This window comes from Leptonychotes weddellii, chromosome 12, assembly GCF_054177405.1.
Source record: "Leptonychotes weddellii isolate Sample4059 chromosome 12, ASM5417740v2, whole genome shotgun sequence".
NCBI lineage: Eukaryota > Metazoa > Chordata > Mammalia > Carnivora > Phocidae > Leptonychotes > Leptonychotes weddellii.
In genome coordinates this window covers 37,204,372-37,218,930 of record NC_138380.1, presented here as the reverse complement: position 1 = coordinate 37,218,930, position 14,559 = coordinate 37,204,372, and the positions used below count along the sequence as shown (strand labels likewise).

The 14,559-nt window shown below is 44.9% G+C and overlaps 1 protein-coding gene across 4 annotated transcripts in view; it reads right to left on the bottom strand.

The window, feature by feature from the left end:
* Positions 1-327: 327 nt before the first annotated feature.
* The window catches only part of AOAH (acyloxyacyl hydrolase), a 156,732-nt gene continuing 142,500 nt past the window's right edge, over positions 328-14,559 (bottom strand). For 3 of the 4 annotated variants that reach the window (XM_081800267.1, XM_081800268.1, XM_081800271.1), the window contains 4 exons: positions 11,513-11,571; positions 11,365-11,424; positions 9,998-10,094; positions 328-4,679 (listed from right to left, as the gene is read on the bottom strand). In XM_081800267.1, the coding sequence (XP_081656393.1) occupies positions 4,561-4,679; positions 9,998-10,094; positions 11,365-11,424; positions 11,513-11,571 (335 nt within the window). In that variant the 3' untranslated portion in view covers positions 328-4,560. Of the gene's footprint in view, positions 4,680-6,215; positions 7,256-9,997; positions 10,095-11,364; positions 11,425-11,512; positions 11,572-14,559 lie in introns of those variants that run through there. The other variant, XM_081800269.1, reaches the window with a different exon arrangement.

Sequence of the window (14,559 nt, the reverse complement as noted above, 5' to 3'; positions counted from 1 at the left end):
GGCTCAAGAGAAAGTCGGGGAGTTGATGTCATGGAAAATGTATTGCTTGCAGGAAGAGTTTTAGGAGGATGGTTTGAGCTGCTACTGGCATCATGAGAGGAGAGGAGGTGGTCTTGCAGAGAGCTCTGCTGGGCAAAGCTGCTAAGGCAGGAGGTGTCAGGGAAGCTTAGCTGGGTGGTCTCAGAGTAGCCAGGGACACTGGACTTGATGTTATGTCTGTGGCTCTTCCAAGATTTTCTGTTTACTATTGTCTGGTTCTAGGCCCAGAGGTCTTTTAAGAACCTCTTCAGAGGCTTAGCTTTGCAGAGATTTTAAAAAGCATCTGAATTGGTAGAATTGCTGTGGCTTCCATAGGCCACAAATCTGGCTCTTGGGTCTTTGCCATATCCTTTCTTTTATAAGTCAAACTTTCTCTGCATTTGGTCAGCAGTTTCTCAGTCAGTTATTCTTCCCTCTCTACTATACCTGTTCTTACTGGAGGCCTCAAATGGTCTCCTGGGTCTCCTCTCCAGTGGGTCCTTCTGTGATGGGCAATGGTCACAATTTGACCCCATGGGCCAATCTCATTCCTGCAAGTGTCTCCAGTTCTCAATTAGATACTGATGATTTCCAAACCTGTGTCTCCAGGCCAGGCCCCTCTTCTGAGATCAGAACCCATCAATTTGATCTAATGGTGATTTAGACAGTTCCATCTGGATATTGCGCAGGCACCCCAAATTCAGAATGCTTAAGTCTGCCCCTTCCTCTTTGGGGTTCCTTGCCTTGGTATTTTTCATTTCTGTTCATCCAGATGCCCAGTCCTATGAGTCATCTCCTTCCCACCCACCAAATCCCATCAACTCTCAAGTCTGCATTGTAACCTACTTTTCCCCTCCTATTGAAGAAGGATACTTCTTAAAATTCTGGTTCTACATTTAGGGAGTGAGCTGAAAAGGTAAAGCAGTTGTCAGTCTATACTAAGATTTTTTTCTATGCCTGGTTATTTTCCATTAAAATATAAGCAAAGGGTGTAGATTTAGATATAATTTGGTTAAAAAATTATAATGTATCAATCATGAATTTGAACTGTTCAACACAACTCATGTTTATACTTAATTAAACTGGTCTTCCTAAGAAAATTGGAACAATTGAATCAACACTCCCACCACTTCTCTTGTAGGGTTTTAGAAAGAAATAGGCTAATAGTATAAACCCTGCTTCCCCCTTGGTGGGTAAGGGCCCGTACCAACTGTTTTTGCTCAGATGTTCAGGAATTGGTAGGAGTGCATGTGAACATGGCCTGAGTCTACTCCTTTGGTTGGTATTATGTCCATGCAATTAATATGAGGTCCTTAGACCAACTTTGCCCATCTGGCTCTTTTAAGATGGAAAGATGTGGACTCCCATAGCTCCCTATGTTTTGTGGATCATTTGCTTGTGTGTGTGTGTGTGTGTGTGTGCATGCGCACGCATGTGTGGCAATTTTAAGTTATTAGTTTTTAAAATAATAACATAAGGTTCTAAAAGGATCCATCAACACTGCCTCTGCTGTAAGGGGCATTATCTGGAGGGGAGTTTGCAGGTATGACAAGAGGCTCCTCTTCAAGGCTCTAAGTCACGATGTGCTCATGTGCGCACCTCCGTAGCTCCCGCCCAGACCCCTTCCTGAGCTCTGCTTATATATTATCTGCTAAAAATACACTCCCATTTTGGATGTCCTGCAGGCTCCTTTAATCTAACGTGTGCCAAACTCCTCTTCAAACCACCCCGTCCTCTGTGTTCTTCACCTCAGTGAGCAACAGAATCATCTATCCAATTTCTGAAGTCATGAAAGAAGTGTCATGCTTAGCATCTCTTTCTCTTTTTTTTTTTTTTAAGATTTTATTTATTTATTTGAGAGAGAGAGAGAGCATGAGATGGGGGAGGGTCAGAGGGAGAAGCAAACTCCCCAACCAAGCAGAGAGCCCGATGTGGGCCTCGATCCCGGGACTCCAGGATCATGACCTGAGCCGAACGCAGTCGCTTAACCGACTGAACCACCCAGGCGCCCCAACATCTCTTTCTCTTTCACCTCACGTCCAATAAATGGCCATGTTCTGTTGATTCAACTGTGTAAATCTGTCCAATACACACCTTTCTCTTTCTCCCCACTCCCCTGGGCCCCACCACACCATTCTCCAGCCGCTACCACAAGTCTGGTTCTTTTTCTTTCTTGCTTAAAAACCTTCAGTGGCCCCTCCTTCCCCACAGAAAAAAGGTCAAACCCCGTGCAGACCTTATGTGATCTGGTCCCTGAGTAAGTACTCTTGATTCCTCTCTCTCAACCCCACGCCCATTCTCTATGACCCAGCACTTTTATTTCCTCCAAAGGGCCCTGCTGGCTTTTTGTTTTGTTTTGTTTCTGCATTCAGATCTTGGCCCATGCGGTTTCCTCTGCTCAGAACACTTTGTGTAGCCCCTCCCTCTTCCCCTGCGCTTGACTCGCTCTTGCTCTTAGTTTTGAGTGAGCTCCTCTGGAAACTTTTCCGAACACCGCTCTCTCCCATCCTGCCCCATAGAGTGCTCCCATAGCCCCATGCTCACACAGCTGGAGGCATCGACCACTTCATATTTAATTATCTGCTCACTTGTCGTTCTTCCCCTCTAGACTATAAGCTCCTTAGATGGCAGGGGCAGCTTCTTGTTCACTCTTGAATTCTCATTGTGTTAGGCACTCAATGAACATTTTTGGATGGCAAGTTGCAGTCTGGACTCTTTAACTCAATATATGATAAACAGGCAGGTTTTGGGCATGGCAACCCATTGTTGCCCACTTTGGATGTGGCTTCACCATGCCCTCACCTACTACCCACACAGGAACAAATCTCTCGGGAATAACATGTGATTTCGGCACACACTGATTTTCTGCTTTTTTGGTTTTAATTAATTAATTAATTAATTAATTAATTGTAAGTAGGCTCTATGCCCAACGTGAGACTTGAACTCATGACCTTGAGATCAAGAGTCGCATCTTCTACCCGACTAAGTCTGCCCGGTGCCCCCCACCCCCCGATCTTCAGCTTTCGACCCTGTTCTCGATAATCAGTTATAGGCAAAGCTCTTTGAGTGCAAGATAGAGCCCTAATATAACAGACTTTGAACCGTAATATTATTTTAAGTGTCAGGGACAGGATGGTCTTTTGATGGATCCGACAAGTATGTCCCAAAGGATAAAAAAAAAAGCTATTTTGACCCTCTCCTTTTTAGTTTGTTCCCAATTAACTCCTTCTCTGACCATTTCTTCATATCCACAATTCTCTCTAGAATCAGAAAGGTACAACTCTGTGATATGCGGGAATGACAAGAACCACAACCTAATTATTGCCAGAAAGAAGGTCTCCATATTAAAAACCATTCTTAGACGAAAGTCATCATTCTGTGGGGAGCAGACTCTAATATTTAACCAGCTTCTAGCCAATAATTCTGTTGGATCAGCTGATCCACACGATACCCAGGAAAGTTAGATATTCTGAGGTGCATTACTTAGATTTATTTTTTCAGTTGTTTAAAACAGGGAGATGGGCATTTGATGCTCACTTTCAATTTACCCAGCATTTGTGGGACTCCACTGTGTATTCATCTGTAGATAGAGTGGCACTCTTTTTTGTTTCCTTTGAGACAGTTCTTAGCCCTGCCCGTGGGTACTCAGTGAGCCTGCCGCTTGAGGGAAGGTGGGCTGTCAAGCCATTCAGGCTCCCAAGGGGATGGTCAGCCCTCCCTGTGGCCTGGCTGACCACCGAGACCAAGGCCACAGGGAGAGCACACCAGGACTGCTTCTCCGGTTTAGACTCTTGTCACTGCCACACTGTCCTTACCAAAGGCTAGGCCAGAAAGACTAGAGTTGCAAAGGATTGCCGGCTTTCAAAATTTGAAAAGTGGCAGGACTACTCCCACACTTCTTTCATTTTTTTTTTTTTTAAATGAAGGAACATCACAAGCAGGTCCAGTATGTATGAAAGATAAAAGCAGAGCTTCCCTGGTTGAAGTTAGGATAATGGATAGGGTGAGGGTGGGAGGGGACAGAGTCCCACCCTCTAGCCCTCCTTGCTCTGTGAAGAGACTAGATTAGAACTGCTTTCCAGAACTGTATCCTGGAATCTTAGATAAGAAACAGCTCTTACTGCAGGATATTGCTAAGGACACTGTTTTCCTCTCATCCAGTGTCCTTTCTGGAAAGATCCATGGAAGAAATTTCTCATAGGTCTCTCTTCCAGGAATCCTTGTGATTTTTTTTTGAGTATTTGACTTATTATTATTTTTTATGGAGGCCATGACGTATGCCCCTTTTTATGGCGGCCCCTCGAAAACAGAGCTGATGCTGCTGGCTCCTGCTGGTAGTTTCTCAGGATACCCTGCACACATGATATGAACTGCAGACATTAAGTCAGGAAGCCAGGCATCATTTCGGTCTCACTTGCCTTTTACTCTGATTTTCAGTTGGTTTTTATTGAATCTTCTATCTTAGACATGTGAGTACATCTTTCTGGAGTAAAAGGGGATAAAAACAAACATATGGATGCATAACTACCTTTTACAACGAACCTACCAGATAGCCTTCAGCAACCGCTGTGTGACTGCACGTACCTCATTGGGGTGGAATCCATCGACTGGTTCAATGAGCTGCCAGGGCTGCCCGCCTCTCTTCCGCCACTCGTCCACGACTGCAGGGCACACACAACCAGAGGGTTAGCGACGCGCTGGAGAGCAAGGACCGTGTGGACCAAATGTCAGAGCTGTCCACGGGCCTGCCTGGCCGATGCTTTACTCAGTTGTGGCCGCTCTGGGCTATTATCTCAGGCATTGTATGGTCTTTCTTTTTTTTTTTTTTTTTTGATTTTCTAGCTCAGGAAGAAAATGTGTGACGGCGTTGGGTGAATGTGGTTTGTGCAGGGAGGAGGGCGGTGGGAAAAGGTGAACTCTGAAATATTCAACACCGATGTAAATTCATCTCATTTGTCAGTGGGGGAGGATTGCAAGAGAAGAGGGGGGAGTTAAAACGTCTTGTTAACATCTCTTCACGTGGGCTGCCATTTCCAGATGCTGTCTGCATATGTCAAGCCGTCACCGTACAGTTTCTCAGAAATACAATTACATAAAATGATCTCAACATCACATTTAGAGTGAGTATGGCTACAGAGGAAATATTATGAGCCCCAAAGTGATGAGAAGCAGTAAAACTGCCCTTCGGTAGGAGTAAGAGACCAAGACTGTCGGTTGCTCCAAGGCAATAGCACCATTAACTCTATACTGTAATTTTATACAGTCAGGAAGAACTCCTCAAGGAAATTTCCAAATCCCTAGAGAGCCAACAGAGAGAAAGGTTTGAAACTGGCTGCTCCCCGCGTCTCCCCTGCCCTCCCTTCCTTGGCGTCCAGAGAGGGGAGTAGGCACGGCTGTAATTTTACCAGTTCTTCCCTCTTCTCCACAAAGACTCAAGAGCAGGGATGTGTGTGCCCTCTTGGTTCCCCCCCATCTCGCCCCAAAAGAAGGAATGGAAATTCTACCGGAGGCTTTGATTGTGCAAGTGAAGCCTGTCTCAGAGCTGAATCAGTACTATGCTGCTTTTGTAATTAGTCCTAATATCACAGCAGGCCACCCCTCCTTGCTACCCAACCCCTGTTCCCCGAGGGGCTGCAAATACTGCTGCCCTTGTCAGAGCTCAGGAAAAAATTCCTGCTGGTCGTTTGAAGTCCTACATACAGGATCATCAATTCCCTTTGGCTTCTTCTCCTGCAAAATGGCCGCCACTGAGCCACTCCTCCATATTTTGCATCTGGCTGTTACTGGGAGTCAGTGATAACATATTCCTTCCTGCCAGGAAACATGTTTTTGCCACTGCACAAGTCCCTATCCCTCCTCACTACAAGGGAGTCCAGTCTTTAGAAGAACTGGCTTATCATATAGAATAATCCAATAGGCATTAAAAGAAATGCCGCAGGTTACCAAGGCTACCATCAGTCTATTCAGAGTGAAAAACATCATTTTCCCACATGATTATTGTGTCTGTGAGGGTTACCAGTCATTGCAAATCTGCGGACATCAGTATTATAACACTTAAAGGGAGAATCAGAAACTCACAAGCAAGAGTTTAAGGTTTTATCTGTATTGTGACCAGTGCTAGACAAAGTGACCCTTTTACATTTGTTGATCTCAGGGGGAAATTTTGCTTTCTTAGAATAAATGCAATACCAGTGGTCTTTATTTCTTCTCTGACTGATTTTATTTAATTTTTTAAAAAGATCTTATTTATTTATTTGAGAGAGAAAGAGAGAGCATGAGGAGGGAGGAGGGGCAGAGGAAGAAGGAGAAGCAGACTCCCCGCTGAGCAGGGAGCCCCACATGGGACTTGATCCCAGGACCCTGGGATCGTGACCTGAGCCAAAGGCAGATGCTTAACCAACTGAGCCACCCAGGAGCCTCTGACTGATTGTAAAGGAGGAGATCCAAGCAGGGGCAGCATGGTAAGTTGGTCTGTTTACTTCCTGCCTGGGATCACAATTAAAAATAGGTAAATGAATTCCTATTTTCTCAGAAGACCTGAATTAAACTTCTTGAATGATCACAAATGATCTCTTGGGATTTGGTGCATAATGTATTTTCTGTATCTGTAAAGTCGAAGTAGTCATCAGCAATGACCAGCTTTTCAGAGATGCCATAGGAATCATCGAAGAAGAGTCATAAGCACTTGGTAGCTCCTTGCTAAACAGCAACACTAGCAGATATTTAAAACAAGAAATCGGAATTCTGGTCAGCACCATGAAGTCATTGGTTGTTTTACAAACATCCACGTGGGGAGAACTAAGACCAAGTTTACTCCAATTGAGTTGTCTTGGAAACTGAGGGCAGCTGGTATATTTAAACTGTCAGTCTAAAAATGGCCTTGTCAGCCAAGTGGCATTTTCCTTCCTCTGTTTGGGAGGTGTGGTACAGACAAAGAAAAAGGACATCACCTGCTCCAGCTGGCATTTCCTGAAGGGAGGAAAAATTGCTGCCTCTGTTTAGCTCATAACCAGTTAGAGGATGAGTCAGCAAGAGACAAAAAAGAGTCTTTGGAGATGAGCAATAGCCTTTCACTGCGGGACTGACGCTGTCAGAATGGAGAACAGATAGGGCTCATGCCCACCCTCCAGGGACAGCGACCCTCAGCTGCAGTTTGCTCTGTCACAGGGGGTGGAACTGTACATTTCATATGAAAAATGAGGATGTTTGTGATGCAGTCATCAGCTCAAATACAGCACTGAAATGAGAGGGGAGATTTCCATGTGACCCTTAAGACTGCAGGTTTCATAAGTGGCTATACGGTTTTTAAGTCTGATAACACAAGACCACGGTGCTAATGAGATACATTTCCACCATGGCTTCCTCTAGGGCACCCAAAGTGGTCCCCGGGTATGATTGGTGTTGGGAGGTGGGTTGGACATTGGAAGAGAATCAACATTTATTCTCCTTCTATGATAAGCCCTAGAAGAGTGTAGTAGGTGCTTTGCATATACTGATGTCAGTGGTGGTGGGAGGATGTCAGCTAAGAGGGTTCTCACCACATTGCAGTGTTGTCTCAATCCTCACATAACCCCCAGGTCCCCCGCCCCACCCCCCCACCTGCTCCCTGGTTTACTGATTGTTACCTTACACAAAAGAGAACAAAGCAGAGTGGTTATTTAACTACTCAAGGTTACACAGTCATTCTGTGTCTGAGCTGGGATAGGGGCTCAGTTCTATCTGGTGGCGAATGCTGGGCTCTTTCTACAAGAGCGCATTGCACCTCCATGATTTTTGGGATGATGAGCTTCCCAGGTGTGGCGGTTACCCATGGAGTTGGGTCTAGGAGTGAATGAGCCCTCCGCTGTATCAGCTGTTCATGCGGGCAGATCGCAGGCCACCAGATCCTCTGTCTGCACGCTCCCTCCATTTGTGCCCGTACGTCTTCCCTAGTGGAGCACCCACTAACTTCCTATGGAGAAGGCAAAGAAGGCCTCTACCAAAACTGGATCTTCAGATTTATTTTTAATAAATGTCTCTCAGGAAATTCCTTCAACTGTTGATGATTGTTGCCAAGTAAGGACAAATACAGAGGAGGTTTCTCAGTAAGATGACCCACTGCCATTTGATTTAGAATGTTCAGTTCAGTTTAACTGAACTTTTAGCTTTTATATTGCATTTATTGTTGCCATGAGGACAAGAAGGGGCCGATGAGCCTCTGCTTCCAGCCTGTTCGGTCATCAGTGGAAAGCTGGTAGTACTGAGTCAAGGGTAAAACTCTTCTCTCCCTATCCTTGATGAAGATAAGGGCTGTTTTGTTTTTCTGACAGCTATATTCCCAGCACCTACATGTACATGGTAAGACTTAGTAAAAATCGGATGACTAACTAAATTCTTAACCTTGGAGCATTACGGAGCCCCATTTATTAAATTTTAACGTGCATCTGGGTCATCTGTGGATTATGTTAAAATGCAAATTCCAATTAGGTAGGTCCTAATTAGGAGTGGAGCCTGGGGCTCTGCATTTATAACTAGCCCCCAGGTGGTGTGGATACTGCTCATCCTGAGCCATACATTGAGTAGCAAGGGTGTGAGGGGACTCTATTCTTTCCTGGGCACCAGCTATGTACCAGGCACAGCATTTAGGAGAATTACATTGTTTTCCCCCATACAATCATCATGAAGATCTCTTATGTTGATATGGCAGCCCCTTTTCCAGGTCTGGAAAGGAGAGTTTAGACATGTTCAGGGAATTGCCTACATTCCCAAAGACAATAAATGACAGAGCTAGAGATTACTTTGGAAAATGAAAAGTCCCATGTGAATGTTAGACATTATTATATTTTTAATAACTTTATCTATATTCAAGGTTGATGATCATCAAAGATCACTTGGTGGTGCATTTGTTTACACCAGGAATTCATTAATGAGTCTTTAGCTCTGCATTTTAATGAGAGGTTATTTATCAAAACGTCTTTCCCCAGGAGAGAATTATGTATCACCTAGGCAGGAAATCTACTTAAGGGAGATCAGTCCTGTTGAAAAGCTGTTCAGGATTGGAGTACGAGAGTATGCACTGCCCTACGTGTCAGCTAATGTAAAGTTTGATAATTCACGATGGCCATCTGCTTCATCCCAGATGCTGGGGTTGGGGGTGTTGGTGGCAGGGAGAGAGAGATGATAAACTCGGGATGAGACCTCTCCCATCATTTGCATACACCGTAAAGCTTTCCATTAGCGTCATCTCAGAGGGCAGTCAATCAACAGGAGGCTTTTCTCTTGTATAACAAGTGCTTAGCAATGAAAATGAGACTGGGAGGATTAAAGTCAACAAATAACAATTTTTCAGAGTCAAGATGTAAAGGATAAATCAGGAGCTCCGATAATCACCCCCATTTTTGTGTGGCCACTCCTCAGTGACCCCTGTGTTCGGACAGAATGTTAGAAAAGAAACAGTGACGTTCTTTCCAGAAAGCTGGAAGATGGGTTGTCCACTTTGCCACAGGCAAATCCGAGGTCCCTCCCTTAAAGACTCTGATAAGTTACATCATGTGTGGGGGCTGGGAATCTGTTCTGCCACTGGACCCCTAGGTCAGTCAGCATTCATACGGGAGGCACTGCCTTATCCCTCATTCCTGCCACACTCCTCTTCAGCCCACAGGTAAGCAGGGCATTGCTCAACTGGCAAGAATGAGGTAGGTGATTCCATTGATCTGCTGGCTCCCGGCCCAGAGCTGTCTCCAACTGGTCATTGGCTCTATCGCTTCAGGGATTCTAAAATGATGGTGAAATGAGGAGGTGATGGTAAGCTTCCCTCCTCCCTGAAAGGGTCTCACACTTTATCTTTCTTCACTACTCAGAGCTGTGAGTGTGTCCAATGTGTGGGAGCCACCCTGCCCAATCTATTGCCTGTTGGCTTATAAAAGCTCTGCTCAGTCAGGCTCTAAACTGTAGCCACTGCTTTTGTCTTGTGTCAATACCTACTCCAAACACAACTTACGATCTCGGAAGTCAAAATCCATGTAGAAAAGATCGAAGTTCGTAAATTTCTGGCTGGTTGCAATTTTTTTCAGTGTATTGGAGAGTTGTTTCGCTCTCTGAATACAAAAGAAACAGGGAGAATTCCATGAAACCTAGACTTTAGTGAGACAATTCAGGCAGAACAAAGAAACTGGTAGTCCCCACCCTCACTAGGAGCCATCAGCGGAGGGAGGCTCTGCCCGTGAAATTCTAGTCATGCAAAAATGGCTAACGAACATACAAAACTGTTAACATTCATTAGGAATCAATCAGTGAGAATTAAAGTAATAAGATACCACTTCTTTCCCATGGGATTGGCAAAGAAAAGATGAATAATCTTGATAATATAGAATATTGCCATGGGAGAGGTGACTGAGAATGTCAATTTGTTTCACCTTTCTAGAGAGCAATTTGGAAATAGGGATCAAACCCTTATACATGGCATAACCCTTTGACCCAATAATTTCTCTAAGAATTTGTCTGAAGGAAATAGACACAGTATAGAAAGAAATATGTATATACACACACAGGTTAGTCACAGTGCTATTTTTCATAGCGAAAAATTGGAAACAACCTATATGTCCAACACTAAGGGGCGACATAAATCACGGTACATTCATATGCTGTATGCTTTAAAATGATGACAAAATTATGATGTGGAGGACTAACTTATGAACACTGGAAGGCACAAAACAATATGTGTACTCTGATACTGTGTAGGCAAAACCCCCCAAATATCTATGAAAGTAATACTGGAAACACATACATACATATTGGCTTGGGTGATGGGATTTGCAGTAATTTTTGTTATTATTCTTTGTGTCTCAGCTTTTTTATATTCCCCAATTTTTTTTAATTGAAATATATTTCTTTTATAAAAAAAAAATCAATAAATCTCTTACAAAGAGATTATTCACCATCCCTGAAAGAAGTACGTGAACCATGGATGTCCTCAGAGAAGAGAGGAAGGCTGTGTAGCCCCTGGTCCTCGTGGACCTTGGGAGAACGCCAGTCATCTGTGGGCCTAACCTTGCTCTATCCTTTCTATGTCTACAAATACGCTTAGGACACCTAGGTATATGTGTATCCATGTATGTGTGTGTACAAGAGAGAAAGACACACAACAGAGACAGTGACTGAGAGCCACAGACCCAGAGAGTGGCAGAAAGAGAGGGAGAGGGCACCCCACATTCTCTTGGCTTCTCCAACACCCTGGTAGTTTGATGTTTTTATTCATCAGCTTGGAGGCCACTGCCCTGCCCAAATGCCCTTCCCAGTGGAAATGCTGCAGTAAATACCTGGAAAGAAAGATCAAAGATGCTATCAAAGGAGTTGCTACAGTCCTACCTCTGAAGTGAGAGTCCGGAGCGTCTTGTTGGAGGACATCCAACTGTGGCAGGGGCTGACCTGAGAGTAAGAAAACACCGCTTTGATTACAGAGGAGCAAGACCAGTAACAGGGAATGTGGCTTTGGAACAAGTCATTGTGGGCTCACCTGGAGACAGTTCAGGAAGGAGTAGAAATGTGCATAGGTCACATCCTTATTTAGCTGGCCTGGAAGACAAAGAGGTCTGTTATGTTGTCCTTATTCAGATCTAGCAGCCAACTAGGGACACTTGTGGATGACCCTGCCTTTCCTGAGAAGGGTGGCACTTCCAGGGACCTGTCCTGAGTTTTCATTCCGCATTGCTCCTGAAGAATGCCTGAACATTCCTTCTTTCCGAGTGTCCTAGAAATCAGACTGAGCTGGGGAGGGGCTCTAAGGAGTTTACTCCCATCTTGAGCTTTTGCCCTTATCTGGACCCCAGGTAGAAGGATAAAAAGGCCCCATACAGGCTGGAACACCACTAACAAAGGACTTGGAGAGCAGGGGCTTTCTCCAGGCAGGGGTATGAGATGCCAAGTTCCCATGGAGAGCATTCACGGTGGTAGTTGGCCAAACCCTCATTGTCGACTTTATGTAACACTCAGGTCTGCCCAATTATCCCACGCTGAGGACCTGCTGGGACTTTCTGGGTGTCTGAAGTTCTGACCATGTGCTGCCCTGCAGTTTGGTAGACTGAAGGCCTCCAAAAGTGTGTGGGTGGCCGTTGGATGGGAGAGGACAGCACATCCTATCCCTTCACAGCCCAGTGCATATCTTATTTGAGACCTAATTACTAGATATGCTCTAATTTATTTTTTGGTGCACGTTAAAGAGGTGCATATGAATAAAGGTGGGGGTGCCTGGCTGGCTCAGTTGGAAGAGCATGTAACTCTTGATCTCGGGATTGTGAGTTTGAGCCCCACATTGGGGGTAGAGAGGACTATAAAAATTAAATAAAACTTAAAAAAAAGAATAAAAGTGTTAAGTGCCCTATGTGAGTTCATCCAGAGTCTTTCCAAACATCAGTTGTAGACCCAGAATCTGTGGGGGTTATTTCTTCTCTCTTTTCACACACCTCCCCTCTCCCCCACCTCCCAGCCTATCCACCCCTGGAGGCAATTCGACTCTCGTGCTGTGGCTGAGACACAAAACCCAGGCCCTCCCAAATCTCAAGGGTGAATGACTGATGTCTTATCCATTAATACTCTCTCACATTTGAAAAAATAAAGGAAAATAATAGGACCTATTTCGGAGTGAAGGGAAAGATTGAAAGTGATGGAACACAGTCTTATTTTTCACTTACAACTCAGATCAGTTAGACTGAAGGATAGATTCAATTTTCTTGTCATAGAGGAAATATGTATCCTCTCTCTGTGTGGGTGAGTGAATCCCAAGACTGGAAAACCACAGGCTTGTTACCGTCATTAAAGTCACAATGACACACCAGGCCTCCTCTTTTCTCAAAGGTGTCTGCATCTTTGTATTTTGGATGAATCCCAAGCCACCTTCTGTCTTTGCTTTCATTTTATGCTCAACATGGAGCCCTGAGCTCTCATCTTTCTCCAAGATCCTGTTTTCCACCACTGAGGCTTCTTTCTCTCTACTGTGTGTGTGTGTGTATGTTTCGTAATTTACCTTTCTGTATGTGTCCCCATCTATCTCAGCCTAGCCAGCTACAGTGACTAACACCTCCTACTTGTACTCCCGTCCTCCATCCTCTGCACCCAATGACTTGGCTCTTGCCCCCTGTTGGTACTGCCCCTGAGCTGCAGCCTTCCCTCTGCCATCTTGGTTTTTTTGTTGTTGTTGTTGGGCTGGGGCCTTGTAATAAACCTTAGGTAGCTTGGCTGGAGCCCTGTCAACCTGTTTGGCCCTGATGAATCCCCTGTCCCTGAGAACTGGTCTCTCTCTTTCCTTTGCCCAGTGGCTGAAGTCTTTTTAACCTGTAGGTGGTGGCACCTAAGGCCTGACTACAGTAACACTCTTGCACCCTCCTCTTTCCCACTTGCTCTGCTATCCAGAGGGACCAGAGTTTGTCCTGCTACTGGATATTGGGGATTCATCTGCTGGATCCCCTCTAGGGGCTAAGTCCAGCCATAGCCTTGTCCATCCTAGCTTACTCCTCTCTCCCTGATGTCCTACTGCTGAGGTCCCAGCACACCTTAGAATGAGACCACAAGGTGTGTCCTCCTACTGGGTCTTCTCTTGATCCCTGTATCTTCCCCCCCCAACCCCCATCTTCTTGCTTTTCTGGCACTTGTAATTAGACAAGATTGATATAGGAAAAATCCTTAGGTGAGAAGGTAGGTCTGTTGAATAGGATAAGGGCATGCTAGCTGCAGCTGGGAGGGACCTGGGAAAGGTGTAATGAGTTGGTTTCCCTTCTCTCCGGGATTTCTGCTGTGGAAGGTAGGGTGACTCTGGAGTTGGCCACGTGGAAGGGCAGTTGGGAGTGCTTATTATTGGCTTATGGTTTAAAGAAAGGGAGGAGGGAAAATAGTTGTTATGCTTTTCTCCACTTATTGGTGCTGTCAGTTGGTTATTCATTGTTTCTTTTTAGGTATTACTTTTCAGTGGTATTTTTGCATATTGAGGAGCCCTGGTATAAAAATTGATCCCACCTACATGTCGTACCTATAAAGAGGCAGTATCTGCAACATCCTGGTCAGAAAGTGAATCTGGTAAAGAAAGCTGGTCAGAAATGGGACAGGGGCAAGAGGACTGGAATTATCAGGGCTGAGGAACTATCAGAGTGTGTGTGTGTGTGTGTGTGCGCGCGTGTGCATGCACGCATGTGCGTGCACACACAAGGGTTGGGGAGCTAGTGGGCTGGCCCAGTGGCTGCCATATATCCCCCCAAAGATTAAAGGGCATGTTCTCCCCCACCTGGCTGTAGTAGCAGCTCCTGTCTCCGTCATTATTAGTTCTTTAGGGCAGAGTGTTTGGCATTTACTTAATGCTGGGACTGCAAGTGAAATTTTAGGCACCATAAAAGCTTAGTACCAACAAAGATCAGCCACACCTCCATGAAATACCACCTGAAAGTATAAAACCTTAGCAAAACCATGTGAATTCAGACAGGGAGTAAGCCCGTGATAAAATAAGAGGTATAGTGCAAGGTACTTTAAAATATATTAAGTTTCAAGTTTAAGAGTAATTGGGGAAAAATTAAGCTG